Source organism: Alosa alosa, chromosome 10 (assembly GCF_017589495.1).
Source record: "Alosa alosa isolate M-15738 ecotype Scorff River chromosome 10, AALO_Geno_1.1, whole genome shotgun sequence".
NCBI lineage: Eukaryota > Metazoa > Chordata > Actinopteri > Clupeiformes > Clupeidae > Alosa > Alosa alosa.
This window is the reverse complement of record NC_063198.1, coordinates 1,568,129-1,594,930: the sequence shown is the minus strand read 5'-3', so window position 1 is coordinate 1,594,930 and position 26,802 is coordinate 1,568,129. Positions and strand designations below refer to the sequence as shown.

Here is a 26,802-nt window from a genome sequence, read left to right as displayed (position 1 = left end):
CAGTTACAATGGCTGAACAGTTAAAAAGTTCAGTAGTTTAAAGGGTTAAATTGTTTAACAGTGAAATATTGTAGTGAGGACTTTTATTTTGAAACAGTTTTTGGCAGAGGAAGCATTTGAACAGGATGTGTAGTCTTAATAGGGCCAGTTTGTATGCTTAAAGCCTGAGACTGGCAGTTGGTCCAGGTGGCCCGAACACCTGCCATAGGATTCTAATTGCTTAACGGCTCTATTGTGATGTCATCAGCCCATGTTAAGTCTATGGGGAAATTTTGACTAGTTTTTTAATTAATAGTTTAAAAAGTATAAAAAGTTACAAAGTTGAAAAATACAAAGCCCACATGTCCTAAGTAAGACCTACGTAACATAGTTTGAATGAAGTTTCTAATGTTAAACGGTTTAAGCTGCATTAACTGCGTTAGAAGAAGAAGAAGAAAAAGCCTTGGAATAACAGTACAGTGCATTTTCATGCACTGTAATAAGAAGAAGCAGAATAAGAAGCCTAGGAAGAACAGTACAGTGCATTTTCATGCACTGTAATAAGAAAACTTTTAGAATAACAGTACAGTGCATTTTCATGCACTGTAACTAGAAATGCAATTCCAAGGAACTACCAGTGCATGAAAATGCTAAAGTTGTGATGTAAAATATCATGTATAGTTAAAACAGATAATACAGAGATGGTTACTACGGTGATGCTAGGATAGACATGGTGGTTGCATAGCTTAATAAAAGTTGATAGTTGTAGATAGTTTAAAAGTTGTTGATAGACAGTAGATAGTTTAAAAGTTGTTGATAGACAGCTAGTTTAATAGATAGTTTAATGATAGTTTAAAAGTAGACCGTTTAAAAGTTGAAGGTAAATAGTTTAAAAGTTGTTGACAGACTGGAAGTTTAATGAATGTTGATATTCAAATAGTTTAATGGCTGTGTATAGGTAGATATTTGACGATAACTGAAAGTTGGAATGGCTCTAATGTTTGCTAGCAGTTATGCTAAGATTTTTAACTATGCTAACCATACTACTTAGCTAATGTTTTATAGTAGTGCTAGCAATGCTGACATGCTAACCATGTTACTTAGCTAACTTTGCTAACGTTTTCTAGCAGTTTTGTTAAACATGCTAACTATGTTAGCAATGCTAACATGCTAACTATATTAACCATGTGACTTAGCTAACCTAGCTAATCATTTTTTGTAGTTATGCTAACTATGCTAACTAACATGCTACCAATGCTAACTATGCTAACCATGTGACTTAGCTAACCTAGCTAATCATTTTAGCAGTTTTGCTAAAAATGCTAACAATGTTAGCATGCTAACTATGCTAACCATGCTAACTAGCTACAGTGGGTAGGAGTCATAGTTGATGACAAGTGTTGACATAGTTGATGACAAGTTAAAAGTTGTTGATAGAAAGCTACTTTAATAGATAGTTTAATAATAGTTTAAAAGTAGACTGTTTAACAGTTGAATGTATATAGTTTAAAAGTTGAATGTAGATAGTTTAAAAGTTGTTGATAGACAGCTAGTTTAATAGATAGATAGTTTAATGATAGTTTAAAAGTAGACCGTTTAAAAAAGTTCAGTAGTTTAATGGGTTACATTGTTTAACAGTGGATTATTGTAGTGAGGACTTTTATTTTGAAACAGTTTTGGGCAGAGGAAACAGTTGAATAGGATGTGTAGTCTTAATTGACCCAGATTGTATGCTTAAAGCCTGAGGCTGCAGGTGGCCTGAACACCTGCCATAGGATTCTAATTGCTTAACGGCTGTATTATGATGTCACAATCGGCAATGTTAAGTCTATGGGGTTTTTAAAAAGTTTTTCTTTAATAGATTAAAAAGTATAAAAGTTTCAAAGTTGAAAAGACATAGCAGCTTGGTCCGTTTGAAGACCTACGTTACAAAGTTTGAACGAAGTTTCTAAGTTAAGACCTTTAAGTCTAAAGGTCACCAAAGTTTTTGAGCGTCCTCCTAATGGGGTCATGAATATATGTAGTAAGTTTGGTTATGATACATGGCAGGGTTGCTGAGATATGAGCTCACTTCCTGTTTGGCGGCTTCGCCACCAATTTCGATTGGCGGTTACGGGCGAATGCTTTTGTCAATTGTTCAAGAGAGCAAGATATTCATAGGTTATGGTCTGAAGATGGTCTGTGCCAATGTTGGTGAAGATCAGATGAAATTTGCGACCTGTGAAAACTTTTTGATGTTTTTGATTAAATCAATTACGATGACATCACAAGTTGGCTTGGGTCGGCCTAAGGACCTCCAACAGCATTACCAGATACCACTAGAGCGTTTTAATTCTAAGCACAACTGCAGCTACAGGCCAAAAGACATGTTTCTTAATTACAGCGCCCCCTAGATGTCAAAGGTCACCAGATTTCTTGAGCGTCCCCCTGATTGGGTCCTGAGTCCATGTACTAAGTTTGGTTATGATAGATTTATGGGTTGCTGAGATATGAGCTCACTTCCTGTTTGGCGGCTTCGCCGCAAATTTCAATTGGCTGTTACGCGTGAACGGTTTTAGTTCCGAAGACAAAAAGCAATGCATGAGGCATGGCCTGAAGATCATGTGTGTCAAGTTTGGTGACGATCGGACAAAATTTGTGACCTGTGAAAGATTAGTTTCACTTTCACTAAAATCCAATATGGCGGAAAATCCATCATGGCGGAAAATGACGTCATAGGGTGCTCAGCTTGGTCCAAGGATTCCAAGGATAGCTCATTTTTCAAAATCGAGCCAACGGGTCAGAAGTTACGTGCGTGAAAGCATGTCCAACTTTGGCCTGTTGGTGGCGCTAGAGCGCTCGGGGTGCGGACTTAAAACTTGCTGAAATTAATCATGGGGTACTGCCTAATTAGTGTGCCAAATTTCACAACTTTTCACCAGACGGTTCTATGGGCTCCCATAGACTTCAATGGCAGAGGATTTATAATAATAAGAAAACTAAGAAACACAATGGGTGCCTTCGCAGCTTCTCTGCTTGGCCCCCAATAATAGGGAAGAAAACATAGAATCACTATGGGTTGCCTCGCAGCTTCGCTGCTTGGCCCCCAATAATAAGAAAAGATAGAAACACAATGGGTGCCTTCGCAGCTTCGCTGCTTGGCCCCCAAATATTGTGGCAGCTATCAAATGGAGGAGGGACTGAAAAGATGCCTAGATCATCTAGAGTCGAATGGATTGAAGGTGGATTACAGATCCAGAAATTTCTGAGGGAACGCAGCATAACTCAGTTCTATGACATTTGGAAAGGTAAATTGTTTTCCTAATTCACATCCTAAACTTTGAAGTTAGCAATTAACAGTTCATATACATTAGTATGTGTGGTAAACAGGTTTGTCCAAAAAACTTGAGAAAGCTTCGCACCATGAAGACTGCTTGTTCTGAAGAAGTGGCTGCAGAGCATCAAAAACCATGTCTACTGGTGTGCCACGTCGTCAAGCACTGGACCAGAAACGGTGGCAAAGTGGACATCACTGTTAAACCACCTACAAAATGTCCATGAAGACGATGGCTACAACCTGGTATGTGCCATTACTCAGAAAATCAGTGTTACATTTTCCCACACTCTTTTGTTATGATTGATAAGATTTTGTTATGATGCAAGGGGTTAATATTTCACCATGTGTTCTTATTTTACTGAAGGGTAAGTTGCACTTCACAAAGCTGAGAAAATACTGCTCAACAAGAGAGTCCTGATGGATGTAGAGAAACCTCATCAGACCTCATCACTGGAGTCTTTCCACAGCCTTATACTGCGATTTGCACCAAAGAATGTAGTTTTCCCCTTCATGGGAATGTTGTGCGGGTAATACTGTTATGTTCACATAAATACTGGTTATGGGAACTACTTTTAGTTAAAGTTCATGGGACTACTTTTATGTTATGCACATGATACCTTTGAGGTAGTACTGAGTGGCGCATTGATACACTGAACTAGAGCAGTAGACCTTCGGCAGAGTAACAAATGCAATGTAACGTGTCTATAACAAAAATCCAGTAAAGACTATGGTTAACTTTACTCCGGTGTTTAATTGATGTATGTTGTGAAAGTGCAATACACAACAAATACACAATGTCATGATTTTAAAAGTTACTGATTGACATGACTGTCAGTCATCCTATGTATATAATAATTTTGCTGTGTTGTTACCATAGGTTGTATCCAGGGTTCTAAATTAACTTTATATGGCTGGTAACTTTCTAAAGTTACTAGTAGTATTTATCTTGTAGATTTTTATTCACATAATTATTGTGTTGTTGCCTTTTCTATTCAGTAGGTAGCAGTCCATGATAAGAAATAGAGCAGTTCAAGTAGTTGAGTAGAAAATGATGAAACTGAACAGTAGGAAAAAAAGAGATTAAGAAAAACAAATGTGAAGACAAATTGTTTCAAGTGTGCAACAAATGTAGTCGATTTAGTAAGGGAGTTTGCTTGTTAGATAGTCGGTCATAGGGTAGATTAAGTAAACCATACATTTGCAAAGTTAACTTTGACAAGGCTGGCGGCTAGCATTATTATCATCAAGAGGTGTGCTAACTCGTACCTCCAGATTGCTTTGCATAGAGGTGATACTTCAGACTTGACAATGGTAGACAACGGAAATTACTGCAGAAATAGCAGAGAATGACGCTCGTGTCAACAGAAGTGGTCTGGGTGTTTTTTTGTTTTGTTTTTTAAACGTACAGTGGGTCCCATTTAGAAGTGGCCACTTCATTCGCGCTTTCCGTGATTCACGCAGCTGCGTGAAATGTATTACAACTTTTCCCCACGAGGTGGCAGCTTAAGTCTGTTGTAGCATTGCTGGTAAACAGGGCAGCGGTCTGCATTCAGAGGCGTTGCAAGCAGCATTGTGATTGATAGGCCTACTGTAAGCCATTGGTTCCCAAAGGGAATTTATTTGGGTCGCCAGCATAGCCTAGCGACAATTTATCAGGGGTGGGTAGTAACACGTTACAAGTAACGCACATGAGTAAAAAAGTATTTTTTTTTTTCGAGGAAGGCAACTTTCCATATTCCTTTTTCAAAACGGTACTTCTACTCTTACTCAAGTACATTTTTGAGCCAGTACTGTATTTTCCGGACTATAAGTCGCTCCGGAGTATAAGTCGCATCAGTCAAAAAATGTGTCATGAAAAGGAAAAAACATATATAAGTCGCACCAGACTATAAGTCACATTTATTTAGAAAAAATGTGGATGCAATCAAATATAATTATTTAGAAAAAAATGCAATGCAATCAAGCATTTTGGGCGACATGGAGGCACAAACCGGCGGCAGTGAGAAAAAGAACGAGAGAGAAAAAGATGCACGTTTTAAAAGAATATGCAGAGGAAGGAGTGAATGGCTGCCAGCTGAGGCGGGTGATAAAGAAGACTGCCAGCGAGGGCCCGACGCTAATTGTAAAGCAATTTACAAAAGATTCACTGAACAAAAATGCTGATGTGGTACATGAAAATTTTGCTAAAAATGTGGAGAATGCAATGCAATCAAGCATTTAGGACGATATATTGGCAAAAACTGGCAGCAGAGCATATTCTCGGCAGGCCACCTCTGAGAGAGCGAGAGAAAAAAAAATGCGCATTTAAAACCAGGGCCTAAATTTCAGCGCGGAATTGCAGGTATTGCCGGTATAAGTCATTATGTATTGCGCATCATAATTGGAGAGATTCCCGCACACATTTTACAGCACTGTCTGATAACGTTAATCTAATAATGGAGCGGCCTGAATGCGGGACTATTGACTGGACGTACTAACTCTGACTTCAATTGAACGTATAGCCCCGTGCAGAGAGACACACACGCGCAGGACCACTTTGCGGGTCTCTCTCTCTCTCATTGGTCACCACTGAAAGGTAAATTATAGCCTAGGTGCTTCTACATCAACCGCTATCGACAGGAAAGGAAAACGTTTCACGTAAAAAAGTTTAGCAGGAACCGTCAGGAATTTTGCAGTAGCATGATGGCCTATAACGCAAGAGAACATGGATATGTTCTCCATTTGAGGAACGTTATATTCGATTGCGGACGTTAATCTGAATTAACATTTAAAAACATATTCAATTATATATTTTTCATATATCTGAAATATATATTTATATAAAAATCATACATATTATTCATACCCACCTGACTATAAATCGGAGGGCCAACCAAACTATGAAAAAAAGTGTGACTTCTATTTCCGACAAGAATTTGCATTTCTAGGAGAGAGGGAGATAGAGAGCGCACGCGTAAGTGATGATTACTTCTGGTGGTAGCAGAGTAATGGATACCTACAAGAATTGTTTTGAACTAGATGTACCGCATAGCGGTACAAAATATGACCGCCGCTCAGTCCTGTACATCCGTTCCGCGAAAATAAATCACACTTCAATTTGTCTCCATATTTTACTCCATCCCCCACTCTTGAAACTTTTGTGTATGCTTGTTTGGCATGCCTGAGTGTGTGTGTGCAGCTGCACAGAAAGTACCCTACTGGTGCTGAAAAGGTGAATAGATTGTAGAATAGCCAAAGAAGATGTAGAATTGTTATAAAACCTTTAAAATCTCTAAACAATCACAAGTAGGGCAGTTCATCACAGTTCATCCATTGCAACTGGATTGATGAAAGGTCACTTACACCTGTAGGCTACATTGTATTTGGGAAAAGCAAAAGGTATCAGCATAATGTTATTTATTTATTTATTTATTTATTTTTTATGTATTTTTAAACAAAAACATCTCTGTCAGTTCCATGCCGTTTTCAACAGCTATCAAAAACAAAGGTCATTTTTGGATGGATGGATTTTTTGTGAATGTTTCTTCTTCTACATAAGATTTTAGTCATCTTTAGTTCATGTAATACTTTATTGTCAATGCACAAATTAAGTAACAGTAGTCTGAAACGTTATTGTTAATGCACAAATTAAGTAACAGTAGCCTAGTCTGAAACGAAATGCTGTTTTACATCTAACCAGTGGTGCAAATAACTGACATGTCCAAATGGGCCTTGATGAAATGCGTCGCTAGACTGTTCATACACATTTTAACGGGCCAAAGTTGAAGAGCTTTTGTCCGTTATTGTTCGTGCAAATATAGGCTGATTCATGTTCCCTTGCATTGTGTAACTGAGGTCCATGGCTAGTCTGGCTTTCATCAGACCAAGCTCAATATTTTAAGAAATCAAAAAATAAATAGCGGGCAGATCAGGCTGGGTTCACCCAGCCTAGTCCATAGGCACCCGATATTGTTTAATTTTCCGATTGAGATATACACGCTCTGGCTATTCTAAATGCAAAAATGCATCAGGGAGGTATGACAAAACGGTAACTAACAAACTAGATCCTAATAGAAAGCTGTTAGCTTCCTTAAGCTACAGGTAGGATTATAAGGTAGGCCTATTTACAACATAAATTGTCAATAGGCTATGCTGGCTGGCGACACAAATAAAATCTCCTTTGAAACCAATGGCTTACCTTACAGTATCAAGCGGACTTAAACTGCCATATCGTGGGCTTAAAAAATGTAATAACATTCAAGCAGCTCCACGAGTCACGGAAAGCGAATGAAGTAGCCACTTCTAGATGGGACCCACTACACAGTAGCTTAAGGTGTGTTGCTAAAGCAGCCATAATGAAATGAAGGTGTCATTGTTTGGATACTTCACACACACGTGCTTTTTTTATTTCACAAGACTACAACTACCAAGCTGTAATCAAAGCACATCGATTCCCCTCTCACACCATGCACGCACTTAAAACAAAATAAACAGGCGTCTCAGTCTCACGCATGTATAGGCAAAACTGTATCAGACCGGTTATAACGTTGGTAAATCTTCCATTGCACAGAATGATTTTGTAGCACGTGCAATAAATGACAGTCGAAAGATACAAACAGTGCTGCTATCAATTTGTTTGGTATAACCGCATTTATAGTTTTCTACAAATGCAATCAATCAAATGCCTCCATCACTCAACTAACGCTAACGGTAAAATTACCTAGGTCCTTATTGATATTACAAGATTAACGCATTCCTGCAGTAAAAAAACCAAGCATGTCCGACAAACATCCTCAGATTTATTTCGGCTTCAAGAAGAAATGGGAATTACACTTCATGTGAACATCGCCCTATCCTTATTAGATGTCCGCTGCGGTAAATTACAGTCCTTGTAGGAAGCGCCCATTGTTTTTTTCCAACGCACTTTTAACTTCCAACAAAATTACGCCTCACTGCAACGATCGCCATCTAGTGGACAAACGACTACTTATCGCCAATACTGAAAATGCAGCCATGATGATGATGAATATTTATTTTGGCTTTCTTTTAATCCTACTGAATTTGTAATTATGTATCGGCCGTTCTAATACTGATAGTATGTGGGTGCCTGTGTGTGTGCATGTGTATATGTGTGCACCGCCATTTACAGGCTAATGAGTGTACAGTCACTAAATGTACACATAACCTAATTTTTTAGACCCCCATGGATGAAATTCTACTTAAACTTGGCATACCCCCAGAGAATGCCAGGTCAATCATACACATAAAATTTGGTGCAGTTCTGAACATCTTAACTGAAGATAGGGGCGATTAAAGCAGAATAATATTGCATTTTCATTTTTTTACCGGGGGGGTGGGGGTGCAAATCACAAATGAGTGATTATGAGCCAGGTTGATGTGGGCCCTTGAGACCAACATACCATAAAAGATTCTTCATCCTCAGTGCCACGGTTCAGGTAGTTATTTAAAAAAACTGTATTTTTTTTTTTTTTGCGGTTCGGGGCCCAGCCCGGGGTGGGGATGGGGCTGGTGGTGGTCCCCAGGGACGAAATTAAATTTTTCCGTAAAAGTCTAGTGGGGCTACATACCCACCAAATTTCATGTACCCCGGTGGTTCGGTGTCCCGGGTATCAATGACCAAAAATTCAGGGAGTAGATGACGGTAAAAATTCTTGAATTATGTGCATGTGTGCGTGTACAAATTTATGTTTATGTGTGTGGGTGTGTGTGTGTGTGTGTGTATGTGCGTGCTTGTGTGTTTGCCTGCGTATGTGTGTTTGTGCATGTGCATGCATGCGTACATATGTCTACTGTGTGAGTATGTGTCATACGTATGATTACTGTAAATGTATGTGTGTGCGTGTGTGTATCTGTTTATGCACATGTGTGCACATGGAATGGGTTAACATGACCCCTGGAGGCAAACATACGGAAAAATTGGTCATCCTAGGCCCTACAGTTCTCAAGATATTCACAGAGAACTGTGTCGCCCTACCCTCCTTTCGGGGGGTCCAGTCCAGCGGGGGGCTACAGATCAAAACGAAGAATGACGGTTCCATGCTATCCATGTGGGGGTACATGCCCACCAAGTTTTGTGTACCCCGGTCTTTCAGTGTCCCGGGAATCCTTGTTGGTGTACGTCACTAAATGTACACATAAATTATTTTATTGTAAGGCCCCCCATGAACGAAAGTACACAAAACTTGGCATGCATTCGGAGGGTGTCATAATGATGCTATACTTTTAATTTCGTGCAGTTTTAACCTTGTCAGCCAGAGATATTGTGATGAAAACACCTCATTTTTACTTTTTTGTGTTTAACTAGGTGGCGCTATACATGAAATGAGTGGTTATGGAATGGGTTGACATGGCCCCTTGAGATCAACATACAAAAAAAATGGTCCTCCTAAACCCTACGGTTTTCGAGATATTCACAGAAAACTGTGTCTGCCCTACCCTCCTTTCGGGGGGTCCAGTCCAGCCGGGGGCTACAGATCAAAACGAAAAACGATGGTTCCATGCTATCCATGTGGGGTTACATGCCCACCAAGTTTCGTGTACCCCGGTCTTTCAGTGTCCCGGGAATCATTGACGGAAATTTGGGCATGCGAAAAAGAAAAAAAAAAAAAAAAAAAAAAAAAAAAAGAAAAAAAAAAAAAATCTGACTAAACCTATATGATGACTGCGGCCAAGCGGCGGTCATAATTATCTGGCCTCTTCTGTCTACTTAGCCACTGGCTATCCTGTCATATTCCCTCTGGTAAAACACAGATTATATTATTTCTGTTCTAAATGAGGGTTAAGAAAAATTAAAGAGCAACAAGAACTTACATGCAAAAGAAGAGGTTCAGCAGCATTTGTGAGGGATGAAAGCCAAGTGGGAACACCTCTCTGAGCATCCTGGAAAACAGCAAAACAATGAAAAAAACAGACCAATTATCTCCATGCTGGTCCTGAGTAGGAAGCGCACAGTAGACTCACAGTGCAGAAATCTGTGTGCATGCCATATACTCTCACCTCTTGTGTGCGGTCATAAATTTTGATCTCATCAATGCTGAAGTTGAGCCAGGATGAAGATGGCTGTCGTAGAATAAGCCGAACTGAGTACACATTATCTGGCTCCACTAACATCTGTGACAAGAAACAAATTCATGGGGTTTGAATGCAGGATTGACAAAGACACAGAAGCGTCAAAATGTTAGTTGTTTTATGTTTACACTAAGTAAAGACTAATCAGTGTGCTCCAGTCATTTTTCTTATTTTTCTCTGCCACCCTACAGCAGTGAAGCACCTGCTTTTGCAGTTTCAACTGGATGATGCATGGAACATCCCATTTCATCCTATTGCTGCTCAATGATGGGTGTTTAATTTGCTTTTATATTTCTTAGGAGCATGTAGATATTTTTCTTGATTATTAGTGCGAAAACAAGATAGACCTATAATAGGTGTCCAGACAGAGATAGTGTGGTCTATCACTGTGACCCACCTCTTGAGGAGCAGAAAGGCAAGCGATGTTACACCGTTTCTAAGCTGAAACATTTTTTGTCACATACAACAAAACCATCACCTCACCATCCCCTAGCTGCCAGTGGACAGCCCAGGCTCAAGCAACGGCAACACAAACAACTGGTCCAACCTGGACCATAAAACATAACAAACTGTTCCAGCCAATAACCGACGATATGCGCGTTTAGGAAAGTTTCAATTGCACGGGAGGGACGAGCGAGCTAACCCTCAGTTTTGTTTGAACGTCAACAACGTCAAATAAATAAATAATGCATTAAGCTTAAGTCAAGTTTGTGTTTGGTAGTCTGCCCTTTTATTGGGGGCCAAGCAGCGAAGCTGCGAAGGCACCCATTGTGTTTCTACGTTTTCCTATTATTAGGGGTCCGAGCAGCGTAGCTGCAGGACCCCTATTGTTTCTGTACCGTTCATTTTTGGCCAAAATTCTGTAAAAGTCATACTGCAGCCTAAACCGTAACTCCAAAACTCTTCAAATTTTCAGGTATGGTTACCAGTACCCCCCTCTGCCCATAACCCAAAATGTGGGGTACTGCACCCAAAGGTGGCGCTGTTGGAAAAAAAAGTTAATTATGCTAATTTCTCCTTACCAGATTGACCTAGACTCAAAATTCTTTCATAATATTAATCTCTAAACTCAGATGCATCTTTTTGGCCCTGGTCTTATGGTCTAAAAATGTTTACTTTTGACACAATTTCATGGAAAAGCCAAACATTATAAAAAGTTTCACACTCTTCAAAAATAATCAACTCTTCACCAAAATTCTCACAGACAATGTTTAGACCAAGCCTCACAAAAGTTATCGGTCAGAATTTTGATATTTTGTTCCATTTCAGAGATATAGGCCAATAAAGTTCGACCACTCAGCCCATTTCTCCTATATCACCTATATTCCTATACGAGTATTTTTTTTCCCTTGGAGAACAACCATACAACCATCATTATGTGGATACCATTAACAGTGCACATTTTCAGATCTGTACTCTTTTTTATAAAGCCCATAATTCTATTGTCAAATGTATGCTAGGAATTTTCTTGATGTTGTGTGTTTGCCAACACACATTTTCACCATGTGAATGTGACTGCCAATTATGTAGGATTGTCAGTGGCTCAGTGGGATAATGCCTAGTGCTGATGTTTTTTAGGTTGAGAGTTCGAATCCCTGGTAGTGCTTTAGGCTCTAGCTCGAATGCTATTGGTTATTGAAGATTCACACCTTTGAACAGCACCTGAATGACATCAGCCAATCAACATTCACAATCATCAGTTGCCAAGAATCACAATGCCGAGACACTCTATGACATTCAGGGGAACTTCTTTGTTTACTATTTTTCCTTTATCATAAAGTCTATCATATTTATATTTCATCCATTAGTATTCTTCTCTACAAATGTCTTATTGCCCCAGAATTTCAAAAAGTTTTCAGGTGTACTCTTTTAGGAAAGCCCTTCATTTTATTGTCAAATGTATGCTTGGAGTTTTTCTTGTTGTGTGTTTACCAATACACATTTTCACCATGTGAATGTGACTGGCCAACATGTAGGATTGACAGTGGCTCAGTGGGATGATGCCTTGTACTGGTGATCCTTAGGTTGAGAGTTCAAATCCCACTTGAAGCATTAGTGTTAGAATACTGTTGGGTTGTGGATGTTGGCATACTACAATAGAATGCTGTTGGGTTGTGGAGGTTAACACACTATAACATTACAGCTACTTGTCAATATGGACTTGTAGTGCAAGTGTAACTGTATAATTATAGGCTGTTTATCTTATTGACTCCGACACAGCTGTAGCCTATAATTATTTGTTATTCTTATAATATTTGTCATTTCTTATACATATTTAGTCGGCTCTTCCACTTGACAGAAAAACTCTGTATCGGTTAAGGATGTCACGCGATGAAACAATGCTGCAGAAACACTGCCTAACGACTTTGAGTTTAGTAGGCTATAATTTTCAGTTCCTGTTTATTTATTGCACGATGGGTAATAATTTAAAGGAATCGTGTTGCAGTCTTGTAAATAGTGACCCTGCAAGATCCCTAGTCATTGCAAAATCATAGTCTGTGACTTAAAACTCTACTACTTGTCTTTAGATGTGAGAGGGGTCTGAGACTGTAGTCTTTCAAAAAATCTTTTCCAAATCTTTCCAAAGTCTGTCAGTGTAAGGAGGGCTTGTGGTGAAAGTGCTGTGGAGAAATTGCAGGATTGTTTGGCTCTGCCACCTAACCACACCCAGTTTACCTGCTGGGAAACCCTGTAGCTCCGGAGCAGGGGCTCAGACCAGGATAAATTGTTTGCTCGCCCTCAGTTCACTCTTTTGTTCATCTCAACCCAGCACTCCAGTGTGTCCTGCTTTGTGTCGTCTTTTAAGTTAACGTAAGTCATCACTTTAATGACCCTCACTATGACTTTTGTGATGTTAATCAGTTTGTAGAGTAGCTCTGCCATCATGTGTAAAGTTAAGGTCTTTGTTTGTTGGTTTGGTGTGTTGGAGTCCCATGTGAGAGATTATTAGGTGCTGTTGGTTGACTTGGGATGTCAAGTATTGTTTAGTTGTACCTTATATAGCCATATGATTTCAGTTTATTGTTCAAATGTCAATTGGTTTGTTTGTGAGTTGGGATCTGTACTGATTTACCCCATTTCACTGATTACTCCATTTTCTGTTTGTTTGCTCTTTGATGCAGCACACATACAAGTAAAGAACAAAAGAACAGATGAATTGAAACTCAAATAAAGTTCACTTGTGTTGCACCGAAACCTGCCATCTCCGTGTCATCACTTCATACCATTGAGCCTTCTGACCGAGGCTCTGCCTGCTCGCCACACACTCACTCTACCTCGACCCACATCGCCCCCTACAGTTCCTTCAGCTGGGTTGTGGAGGTTAGCATACTAGAATAGAATACTGTTAAGAATACTGTTGGGTTGTGGATAACGTTACAGCTACTTGTCAGGACTTGTCGTGCAAGGCAAGTATAACTGCATAATTATAGGCTGTTCATCTTATTGACTCCAACACAGATTGGGCCCAAATAATCAAAGCATATGTAAAACTAAAAAGCTATGTTACCTCATGTTCGTTTTGCTCGGACCCCGTAAATCACCGCTTGTGGTTATATTTATTATTATTCCGTCATGGAAGTCTATGGCAGCCCATAGAACCGTCTGGTAAAAAGTTGTAAATTTGGCACACAAACTAGGCACAGTCCCATGATTAATTTCACCAAGTTTCAAGTTGGCACCTCAAGCACTCTAGCGCCACCAACAGGCCAAAGTTGGACGTGCGTTCATACAAGTAACTTTTGACTCGTTGGCTCTATTGTCAAATATGAAGTATCGTTGGAATCATTGAACCAAGCCAAGTTCAACGCACCCTATGACGTCATTTTCCGCCATGACTGATTTTCCGCCATATTGGATTTAATCAAAAACACCTAAAAGTTTTCACAGGTCACAAAGTTTGTCCGATTGACGCCAAACTTGACACACATAATCTTCAGTCCAAGCCTCAAAAAAGTTATCCCTTTTTGTCTTCAAACCTAAAACCGTTCGCCCGTAACAGCCAATCAAAATTGGCGGTGAAGCCACCAAACAGGAAGTGATAACAGGATATCTCAGCAATGCTTTCACGTATCAAAACAAAACTTGTTACATGGGCTCAGGACCCAATTAGGAGGAGGCTCAAGAAATTTGGTAAATTTTGACCACTGTGTGGCGCTATAATCACAGGAAGTAGGCTCATATCTCAGCAATGCTTACACATATCTAAACCAAACTTGGTACATGGACTTGAGACCCCATCCTGAGGACGCACAATAAATTTGGAGTCTTTTGACCACTAGGGGGGGCGCTATAATCACAGGAAGTAGGCTCGTATCTCAGCAATGCATTCACATATGGAAACCAAACTTGGTATATGGACTTGGGATCCAATCCTGAGGACACACAATACATTTGGTGACCTTCAACCACTAGGGGGGCGCTAGAGATACAGGAAATTAGCTCATATCTCAGTAATGCCTTTACGTATCAAAACCAAACTTGGTATATGGACTCGGGACCCGATCCTGAGGACGCACAATACATTTGGTGTACTTTGGCCACTAGGGGCGCTATAATTAGGAAGAATTTCTCGTATTGACACCAAACTTGGTACGTTGATTCGTGAACACATCCTGAGGATGCACAATTAATTTGGTATGCTTTGACCACTAGGGGCACTATATTTATTAACACTTTCACCGATTGAAACTAAACTTGGTATGTGGAGTCATGACCCCATTTTAAGACTGCACAATTATTTTGGTGACCTTTGACCACTAGGGGTGCTATAATTATCAACACTTTACCGATTTAAACCAAACTTGGTATGTGGTCTTAGGAGTACATCTTGAGGACACACAATAAATTCTGTGACATTTGAATCCAGTCCAATCCAATCCAATCCAATCCAGTCCAATCCATTCCAATCTAACACAACACAGTCAAATCCAGTCCAGTCCAATCCCAACTTCTGCTCAACTGCTTACTGCTTGGCCCCCTCATTGCTGCTTGCAGCTATATTTTATTTAGTTATTATTATTATTATTTTTTGGTCTCTTGTTTGTCTGTAAAACACTTTGTGCTCTGTGCTTGAAAAGTGCTATATAAATAAATGTTATTATTATTATTATTATTATTATGATGATGCCTGGTCTATTTAAATCCATTACTATTCTGTATTTCTTTTGTGAAGGAACACGTATATCTGTCATGTCATGCAGCATGTTTAATTCACCTGAATATGGCTACAGTAGATGGCATGTCACAGCGTGTGCACTACTGCACTAAATTTTAGAAACAAGGGACTAATTTAAAGTGCATCTCACAATGAATTCAGAACATAACAATCAAAGATATGGCTGCAACATGGATGTGGATCAGTTCTACACTTTTTTTCAATAACTGTGACCGGTAACAAGCAAGTTACCGGTAAGCATATTTCAGTTAATTTTTTCAGGGGTAGAGGAGCAGCATATAGTTGTCACAAGCCTAGAGCGCTCCCTCGCGGCTGTAGACAGTAATGTTTACTCCTTGGTTCGTGTCAGTCAGTGTGAATTAACATTAAAAAAACATGTTAAATTATATATATTTTGATATATAAGTCACACCTGACTATCAGTCACAGGACCAGCCATACCATGAAAAAAGTGTGACTTATAGTCTGGAAAATACGGTGTGTGTGTGTGTGTGTGTGTGTATGTATATATATATATAGATAGATAGATAGATATTTTAGGGATGCAAAATGATCAGCACGAACACGGTTGCTTCCAGTAGCAGCAACTGGAATCCATGCATTTCTACGGAATTATTTTTGGAATCTGGTCCCTTATCATACCTGTTCATTCGTACTCGTCGCTCGACTTATCATGACTAAATTCAAGATGGCGGCGAACGGTAAACTTCTGTCTGTATAAAGGTACTGTCTGTATAAATCGTCTTGTAAATAAACTACCAGTGCTTTTTCAAAGTTCTCAATGTCTCGTTTTACATGTCAAGGCACTCTAGATGCCTTAAGTGAAAAAATGAGGAAATATCCAACCTACTAAATGCTCATTGAAATATCCAACCTACAGTACATTCAGCTAGTTTGATTTGCATTGAACTCAATGAGCATCAAAACCAGCTAATAGGTTAACTGAAAAAAAAAAAAAAAAAAAACACCATGCCAATATCTAGGTATGGTGAAGGGTATGTGATGATGTGGGGCTATTTTAATTCCAAAGGCCAAGGGAACTTTATCAGGATGCGTAGTATCCTGGATCCATGAAATAAGTGGCCTTTAAAAATAAAAAATCTGCCTGCCTCTATGGGAATTTAACATAGGGGTCAAATACTTATTACCCCTGTATTTTAAGGAAGAACATTTATTTAGTTACGATACATTCTTCATTCACTAAGAAAATTGGTGTCCTTAAATGTTGGATTTTTTTAATTAAGGTATTAATATCAATTTCTAACAAATTATTTTATATTCCTCTTTTTAGTCAACTTTAGGGTTAGTGTACTGTAAGTGAGGACAAAGGGGAAGGGGAAAAAGGTGCCACTGACCTGCTGTCTGAAGACTGAGAAGTAGTCCTGTGATCCTGCTTCAGTGTGAGGGTTGGCCATGAGTGGGAAGTTTCTTAGACAAGTGACCCACTTCGCAGAGGCTGCACCCTCGTGATTTCCTTCCTCTCTTCTTAGCAAACGCACTGACAGGAAGGCTGAGTAGTAATTCTTAAATGAAATTTCCTGAACCTGCAGTACCAAACAATGACATATAGGGGTTTAACTATTATGTGAATGTAAAGCAAAAAGTAATACCTTCTCAATATAAAGTGTAATTGCATAGTAAATTGAACCTAGGATCTTTTTCACCACGACGAACACTCCCTCGAGAGTTAGATTACGTTGATCAAAGGAGTACCAAGTTTGACCGGCTTTAGCCCTTACAGCCCAAATGGCTTTTTTTTTGGGGGGGGGTGCTTTTTATGCCTTTAATTTGGATAGGACAGTGGAGAATGACAGGAAGTGAGTGGGAGAGAGAGTCGGGGTGGGATCCGGAAAGGACCACAGGGCGAGAATCGAACCCGGGTCGCCGGCAGCCCAAATGGCTAACAGTGCAATACTAAGGGCCAATCACTAGACGACATTAAGGCAAATAAGTTAAAAATGTAATAATTGGAAGTGACATTAAACGATCAGCTGTCAAAAATCTTGAATTTCCCCTTGGGGATCAATAAAGTATCTATCGATCTATCTATCTATCTAAATACACACATGGAATAGACATTTTAGGTCATGGTTTAATCTAAGCAGCTAGACCATCATTAGCTTCTTTTATCAGTGATTTGAAATTTAAGTGAGAGAGAATTAAGGTTGTGTCATCTGCAAACATATTTGAAGAACATTTGAGCCATTTGGCAGGTCATTAATATAGATGACAAATAATAATGGTCCAAGAATGGATCCCTGTGGGACTCAACATAGTAGTCTTGCTCTGTGAGTTCCAACTCTTTACATACTGTACCCAAACATAATGTTTTCCGCAAAAATATAACTTCTGAACAATTTGAGTGCAAGATCATTAAACCCATATTTATGCAATTTCTCCAATAAAATATAATGGTTAACAGCATTAAAAGCTTTGGATAGGTCTATGAAGATACTACAGGTAAATTCATTATTATTAAGTGCAGAGGTAACTTTACCGATCTGGAGTGAGTTTCCCCTATGGAGGTTAGCTTTTTACTGCATCGCTCAACTAACCAACATGTAAGTTACGACTGTTTCCCAAAATTGTCATACTTACATAGTACTTTGTAAGTTTGGACCATGATGGTTTCCTAACTTCAGTAGTCTGGACTAAGGTGGTCAATGACATTTAGTAGCATGTGAACGGGCACACCTGCACATAACAGACTTAATGATGGACTACCCTTAGTTTAATCTGTGAAATCATTTGTTTTTCTTTATTCAGGGTCATCAAGTTAATTCATTGGTTCATATTGGCTTGTAAATTAACGACTGCTTTGAATTACGCTTAACGTAAACATAACGTAAATGTGCTGGTGAGACAGTTGTGTACTCTATTGTTATTTACCCCCTTTTCACCCATACACGCCGTCAATTCTGTGGCGCAGTGCGTTGAGGCCGGCTGATGACAGCCGCCGGTGCGTAGCAATTAACAGTACCTGTCCAAGAGTTCGAATCTGGGTTGAGGTTTTGACAACAATATTCGCATCGTTGTTTATCTTTTTCTTCCTACTGGTCGGGGTTCGAACCGGCAACCCTCTGGTTACAAGTCCAAAGTGATAACCAGTAGGCCACGGCTGCCCCTAAATTCCTCATGAGCTTAGCAGAGCAACGACGTCTCCATATTGCTACGGAGGCGCTCAGTCGCTAATTGTGAGAGGGGATTTAACTTCTCCACGGTTGAAAATAGTACACAAGTGTTATTTGTTAGTGTTGCCTCATTAGAGTATGTAGCCCATTAGAGAAATGGTTATATTAATTTGTTGGAAAAGGCTGACTAATGTCTAATTCCTCCCTCCTGGTGATGAACGAGATGAATGAAACAGGCATAGGGAACTAAATAAACATAGTTTAAGCTATGTAAACATCCTACTATTTTACAAAATATCATAAATGGTCGTTACTTGGCATCAGAAGTCATCGCTACCTGTAGTAGATGCAAGTGTATATCACAACCAACAAGATGCAGTCAAATCAGACACGTGGTAAAAAAGTTAACACTAGTTAAATGTCGAACATGGTATGCTGTGAATTCGCGGGGCATCTGACATGGAAATACAGTATGTAAAATGTGTGACTTTCATACAAATAGGCAATAATCAGGCATGAAAACGGGTCAGGGGTGAAAAAGGTGAGAAGGGCACGCGAAGAGGGAAATGGCCGTTTTATAGCAAAACAAGCGCGAGTGACATTGTTGCCAATAGTGCATAGCTTCCATGGAGTATGAAGTTGCCTAAAACCAGAGATTTATAAAGAAAACAAACTAGAAAATGACGAATTTTTACAAAAAAATACCTTTATTTCTTCTTTTTGGCTTGGGCCTAAGTGTGAAGCTGTTTGGCAACATGCTTCAGCCTGGCCCTCCTCTCCTACATGAGTTTTCTTTCTTTCTTTGTTTATTTCTTTGTGCCTGAAGTTATCAAACATGTCTGAAGATTTCAGGCCTAATGGACACTTCATAGTAGACTATTAGAATAAGTCTGAATAAGATATCTTTTATCTTTATATATATATATATATAATGAATATAATATATATATATATAATGGATATATATATATATATAATGGATATAATGAAGTCATGGTGCCCTTTATAAAATTTAAAAATATACGCAAGGGCAGAACATCGGGAGGTATCTTGGTGTGGTATAAAGAAAATCTTTGCCAACAGATATTACCAATAAAATAGTGTAAATCACACATTTGGTTAAGATTAGATCAAACACTGGGCATAAATGATAAGAGTATATACACCTCTGTGCTATCTATATACCCCCAGTAGACTCCCCATATTTTGAAGAGGACATTTTTGAAACTCTTCATTCAGAAATTGCCTATTTCCAGGCCCAGGGAAACATACTTCTAATTGGAGACCTAAATGGACGAACAGGAACTGAACCTGATATTGTTGACCCACAGGGAAACAACCATGTATTTGGCCAGTTTCCCCTGTTTACCACACCAACCATCACCCACCGGAACAACCTTGACTCTGAAATAAACTAAAGTGGCAGGGAGATAGTGCAACTCTGTCGAGCCTTAGGCCTGTACATAGTTAATGGTAGGCTCAGAGGGGACTCTTTAGGGAGATACACATACTCCTCAGCTCTTGGATCCAGTGTAGTAGACTATGCAATCACTGACATGGACCTCTCCACTATCAGTGCATTCACTGTCAGAGAGCAATCTCCCCTTTCAGACCACAGTCAGATCAATGTGTTCTTTAACCTCTCAGGTCAAAAGAGCAAAACAAAAAATGAACCTTGTAAACTATGTGATTCACATCCCACTTACAGATGGGCCCCAGACAGTAGAGACAAGTTCATCATGGCCTTGAACTCACCAGATCTGATAAATGACATATCAACATATGATCAAAACAAATATAACCTTGGAAATGAAGGTGTAAACAAGGCCGTAAATGATATCAACATGATATTTCATAAAGCAGCTATCAAAGCGGACCTCATAAGGCATAAACGGAAGCCTTTAAAAAGAAAAAAATCTGACAAATGGTTTGATCAAGAATGCAAGACCATCAGAAAAGACCTGAGAAAAATAGCAAATGAAAAACATTGTCAACCAAACAACGCAGCCTTACGTATTCATTACAATGAAATTCTAAACAAATATAAACATACAATTCGGAACAAAAAACAAAACTACAGCCAAAAGCAACTTGAAGATATTGAGAAGGCCATTAATGAAAATCAATTCTGGGATATGTGGAACAATTTCAACACAAAGGAACGACAAGCATTACCCATCCAAAATGGCAACATCTGGAAAGCACACTTTGAAGATCTATACAAAAACATACCAATTAATGACCTCAATTCAGATCAACATTTAATAAAAGAAAAACTCCAATCATTAGAAGAAAAAATTAAAAACAACCAAAACCCCCTTGACTTTCCAATTACCTGGGAAGAATTAACCACCCAGGCAAATTCTCTACGGCCAAGGAAAGCTTGTGGTCCAGATAGCATTAAAAATGAAATGCTTAAATGCAGCACCCGAGATGCAGGGTGCAGTGTTGAAATTGTTCAACATCATCTTACAGTCAGGACATTTTCCTGACATGTGGTGTAAAGGGCTGATTTCCCCCCATCCACAAAAAAGGGGACAAATCAAACCCCTCTAATTATCGTGGCATATGTGTCAGCAGATGCCTGGGAAAGCTGTTCTGCAGTATCTTAAACCAGGGAATAACAGATTTTCTTGATACACATTCCATTCTAAGCAAAAATCAAATTGGCTTCCATCCAAAACACCGTACCACTGATCATGTTTATACGCTCCACACCTTAATTAATAAACATGTTCACCAAACAAAAAATGGCAAGATATTTGCTTGTTTCATTGATTTTAAAAAAGCGTTTGATTCTATTTGGCACAAAGGGCTCTATTTTAGACTACTAAATTGTGGGATAGGGGGTAAAGTGTATGACCTAATTAAATCCATGTATTTAAATAACAGATGTGCTGTTATTGAAAAAAAAATAACCCAATACTTCACCCAAGGGAGAGGTGTCCGTCAGGGCTGTAATTTAAGTCTGACGTTATTTAATATATATATAAACGAACTTGCTATCCAGTTAGAGCAATGTCCCGGTCCTGGCCTCTCCCTCCTAGATAGAGAGGTGAAGTCTCTATGTTTTGCTGATGACTTGGTTCTACTGTCTGCTACTGAAAAAGGTCTACAACTACAGTTAGACATAGTAGAAAAGTACTGTAAAACCTGGGCCCTAGAGATAAACCTAGACAAAACAAATGTAATGATTTTCCAAAAACGCCCCAAATGCCAAGAAAACAAACACCAATTTAAAATAAACAATTCCATCATCCCCCACACCATGAGCTATACCTACCTAGGTATAACAATGACAGCATCAGGGAGTTTTAACATGGCAGTGAATGCACTAAAGGAAAAAGCTCAAAGAGCCCTAAATGCAATTAAAAGAAAATGTTATAAATCTCCAAATTCCAATTAAAATCTGGCTTAAAATATTTGATAGTGTGATAGTAGGGGGGGGGGCGTGTGCAGCAAGTATGTAGAGGAGGCTTACTGTAGCAAGCAGTGTGTTGTATGTATGTGAAGTGATGACAGTGATGATGTAAGTGTGTGTGTTGGGGGTGGGGGGGGGGGGGGGGGGGAAGAAAGGCTGAGGCAATCAAGGACATGGGTAGATGGAGGAGAAATCAAAAATAATAAATAAAAAGTTCTATGAGATGTGCAAAAGTTGGAGAAAGTCAGATATATGTGTGTGTGTGTGTGTGTGTGGACGTGTGATGAAATAAGAAAATAAATAAAAGGTCTGTAGCATAGGGAGAGGGATGTAAAAGTGCTAAAAGTCTTGTAGGTGTGTGTGTGTGTGTGTGTGTGTGTGTGGGGGGGGGGGTCATGAGTGCTGAGTAGTGAATGAGTGCAAAGTCAGTATAGTGTGAGTTCAGAGTTGGGAAATGTTTGAGAGTGCTGAGGAGTGAATGTGTGCAAAGTCAGTATAGTGTGAGTGTGTATTGTTTCATAATACAATTATGAAACAATGTAAAGAATCCTATTTGGAATATTGGAAAGAAGAAACTAAAAATCAAAGCAGATTACAATGCTATCTGGCCCTAAACCGAGAATATAAATTAGCAGAATATCTTAATACTGTCAGAGATTGAAACAGAGACTGACCCTTACCAAGTACAGGCTAAGTGACCACAAATTGGAAATCGAAAAAGGAAGACTCAGAAAACCATGGCAACCAAAAGAACACAGAATATGTGGTTACTGCATGACAGGTGAGGTCGAGACAGAGATGCACTTCCTCCTACAATGTACATACTTCGATCAAACAAGAAACCTTTTCTTCAACAAATTTAACTCAGAAAATCCTAATTTTAATGAACTTAATGACATATCAAAATTAAAGATACTATTAGGAGAAGGGGATAAAGCATATCTTGCTGCCCAGTATGTATCAACATGCCACAATCTGAGGGACAATGAGTGACCTATATCGACAAATAGACACACGCACACACACACATACTGCATTATACACAGCATTTTATTTTACTTTTACCTATTTATTTTATTCTTATGAAAATCTACTGACATGTTTGTGTTAAGATTTATTGTATAACTGCTTTGGCAATATAAGTGAGTTTGTCATGCCAATAAAGCATTCTTGAATTGAATTGAATTGAATTGATAAGTCTGAATATTTGTTAGACCAAACCAGGTAATAAATAAACTAGGGTAGAGTAGACTAGGCTTTAATTTGTAAAATTGGTTTGAAATGTTTTAACCTGCAGCCTAGGCTACTTACAGATTGTGGCATTGTGCTAGTGTGTTTAACCAACCAATAAAGTTGTGTGAACAGTGTTCACATTACATGTTAAACCCTGTAGACACAGACTAGGCCTACTGATCAGGCCACTGAACGTTTCTTAAAATACATTACCATGGCAAACACTGCTTTTGTCACTGAACTCGACAAAACGCACAAGCCCAGTTTAGGAGTATTTAATTCAACTGTTTAGTTATTCACATTGGCCTTTGCTATACTGATAAAGTATGCCTATTTGCTTCACCTTTTGTTGATCTAGATGGCTCAAACTGCACGTATAGCCTATTCTTCATCAAATGAACTCAGTATGTCTATATTTCTGTCCAATATCGCTAACTTAACAGCCTATGCTACGTTGTTACACCAATCTCAACGTCTTTTTCTGACAGAAGTTGAAAGTTTCAACTAGCCCACCTGTGACATCAATAAGCATCTCTCCTCGCCGGGCTCACATTCCAGCTGACATTTCAGACGCATATATCTGTAGGCACACAGACAGGGAGGCTATTCCAGCGCAAGCGTTCTGTTCGCGTTGCATCCGTGGCAAAAAATAGCTTCCACTGTTTAATAGGCTAAATGCATAGGGGCTGCATTCACATAATCATTGCTGGATCAGACAAGTTTTTAATTGGGCTCTTGTCTTACAACGCATCAAGATCTTTCAAGATCAAATCACGCGCAAGCGTTCTGTTCGCGTCTGCGCGTGATTTGTAAACTCAGTTGTAACCCCATACCCCCCCCCCCACAATATTTTCTCATCGGATCTGCGCGAACCACGTAAGTCCCCTATTTTGGATTCAAAACGGCGAATTTTGCCGAAAGGTGAGGAGTTTTCATGCCTGAATAATGATGTGCTGTTGACATTCACAAAACAGTGAATCACTTTCACTCACTTTCTCTCTCACTGCCCCCCCCCCCCTTCTTCAGGTTTCTTAAGATGGCGCTGTAAGATGGCGTGCGTCCTGTCGTGCGTTTTGTTTGTTTGTTTGTTTAAGTTTTACTCCCGTGTCTAGTTGGCTGAAGTGATTGAATGGTACATCGCATGCCTACTTGGATTACTGGTTTGATCAAAGAGTTTCCAGCGTGCCTGAACTTTACAAAATTCAAGATGAGGAAGTGTCTACTACTGTTACTGCTGCTACTTCGGATAGCCAGATCACTCGCGGCTTAATGGGGGACCAATTCCAATTATGGGGGAATTGGAATTCTGCAGTACTCCCGAGATGATCTGCTGCTACTACGGAATATGGATTATTCAGCCCCGAATCTGGAAAACTGGGGAGAACTGAGACGATATAGCCTCAACCACGATTGCCGGTGAGATACTTCGAGAAGGAAGCAGGGAAGGAGAGGAGGAGTTCGGCAGAGGCTGAAAAGACTCACCGGCACACCGAAATGTCCACGGATCCCCTCCATCGTACTTGCCAATGTTTGCTCATTACAGAATAAGTTAGATGAACTACATGTGAACATAACTTGCCAATGGGCGTACAGTCAGGCGAACCTGATCTGCCTCACCGAAACCTGGTTGGATAATAACATCGCGGACTCAGAGCTCTCTATGGACGGATTCGGAACACTGTGAGTAGCCTGAAAAGTCACGGTGGCGAGCTGTGTGTCTATGTGAATCAGGAATGGAGCAGAACTGCTGTTGTGAAGGACTCTTGCTGCACACCTGACTTGGAGCTGCTTGCCGTGTCATTTAGACCGATATTTACCCCGTGAGTTTAGTCAGTTATCCCTGCTTCTTTACATCCCGCCCTCAGGCAATGTCACACGCGCATCTGAGACCATAGCTGCGTGTGTCCACAACATTGAATGCGCATCCCCGGACTCACCTGTTCTTATCCTTGGGGACTTTAATGCCTGTAGACTGAGTAAAATACTTCCCACCTACCAATATGTTAAATGTACTACCAGAGGCGATAAAACAATCGAACTCTGTTATGGTAATGTAAAGAATGCATACAAGGCATGTAAAAAACCTCCTCTCAGTACCGCGGACCATAACGTTGTCCATCTCATCCCCGCTTATCGCACGAAGCTGCAAAAGGAGGGTGTTCTAAAAAAACAGATGAAAAAGTGGGATGATGCTGCAATTGAGACTCTTCAGGTCTGCTTCGAGTGCACTAACTGGGAGGTGCTAACGTAGGGCAAGAGCCTAGAGGAGGCTGCAGACCGACTACATAACTTTGTGAGGCGATGATTGTCCCTACTAAGACTGTTAAGGTATTTTCTAACAACAAGCCTTGGATAACAAAAGCCCTGAAATCAACCCTGAATGAAAAGAAAATTGCATTCTTCTCTGGAAAAAAAATTGAGTCCAAACTCATTCAAAAAAAACTGAATAAACAATTAAAAACAGCAAAGAGGGAATATAAGGAGAGAGTTAAGAAACTCTTCCTGAAGGGTAAGCCAAGAGATGCATGGCAAGGAGTCAAAACCCTAGCTGGCCTCCCCAACAACAACTCAGCTCTAACCACCACTGGGAGAAAAAGACTGCATTGACATGGCAGTAGGCCTGCACGATAAATCGTTATAAAATCGCGATCTCGATTCACCCCTGTGCGCGATTCCATTTTTATTTGACTTTGATTCTCATTTAATTTTACGGGCCGACTGCATCACAAACGCTACTACATTTTTTCTGTGAGTTTTAAAGCGCTCCCAAGCGCTGCAATGCTCTCCCTTCTCTCACAAAGTCCAGGGCTTCACTCTCAGCCAATGACAAAGCGCCTTTTAGTCACGTGTTTCACTAGTGGAGCGAGTATGGTAGTTTGAAAGCCTTGGAGGCTGCAGCGTCGTCGAACTAGTGCAACAGGAAATAAACCAAATTGATGGTGATTTAAAACCATAGAGAAGATGGTGATTTAAAAACACAGAGAAGAAGTAGAGATGGTGATTTAAAAACACAGAGAAGAAGTAGACCTGCTGGCTAAATGGTGCAAAGACAACAACCTCCTGCTGAATGTCAGCAAGACCAAGGAGATTGTTGTCAACTTTCAGAGAGGCCACAAACAACTGCCACCACTGTCCATCGACGGAGATGCTGTGGAGAGAGTGAACAGCACAACATTTCTGGGGGTGCACATCAGCGACGACCTCTCCTGGACCACCAACACAGCATCACTGGCGAAGAAAGCCCAGCAGCGCCTCTACTTCTTGCGCAAATTGAAGAAGGCAAGTGCCACGCCTCCCGTCATGACTACATTCTACAGAGGGACCATCGAGAGCATCGTGTCCAGCAGCATCACAGTGTGGGGCGGAAGCTGCACAGATCAGAACAGGAAGACCCTCCAGCACATTGTTAACACAGCTAAGAGGATCATTGGAGCACCACCCCCCTCCCTGCAGGACATTTACACCACCCGCCTCACCC

The 26,802-nt window shown here is 39.9% G+C and overlaps 1 protein-coding gene across 3 annotated transcripts in view; it reads right to left on the bottom strand.

Annotated features, from left to right (window-relative positions):
- The window catches only part of nicn1 (nicolin 1), an 85,141-nt gene that overhangs the window by 18,575 nt on the left and 39,764 nt on the right, over window positions 1-26,802 (bottom strand). For all 3 annotated transcript variants that reach the window (XM_048254791.1, XM_048254790.1, XM_048254792.1), the window contains exons 3-5: window positions 16,895-17,083; window positions 10,292-10,405; window positions 10,106-10,174 (exon numbers count right to left, since the gene is read on the bottom strand). In XM_048254791.1, coding sequence (XP_048110748.1) covers window positions 10,106-10,174; window positions 10,292-10,405; window positions 16,895-17,083 — 372 coding nt within the window. The remainder of the gene's footprint in view (window positions 1-10,105; window positions 10,175-10,291; window positions 10,406-16,894; window positions 17,084-26,802) is intronic.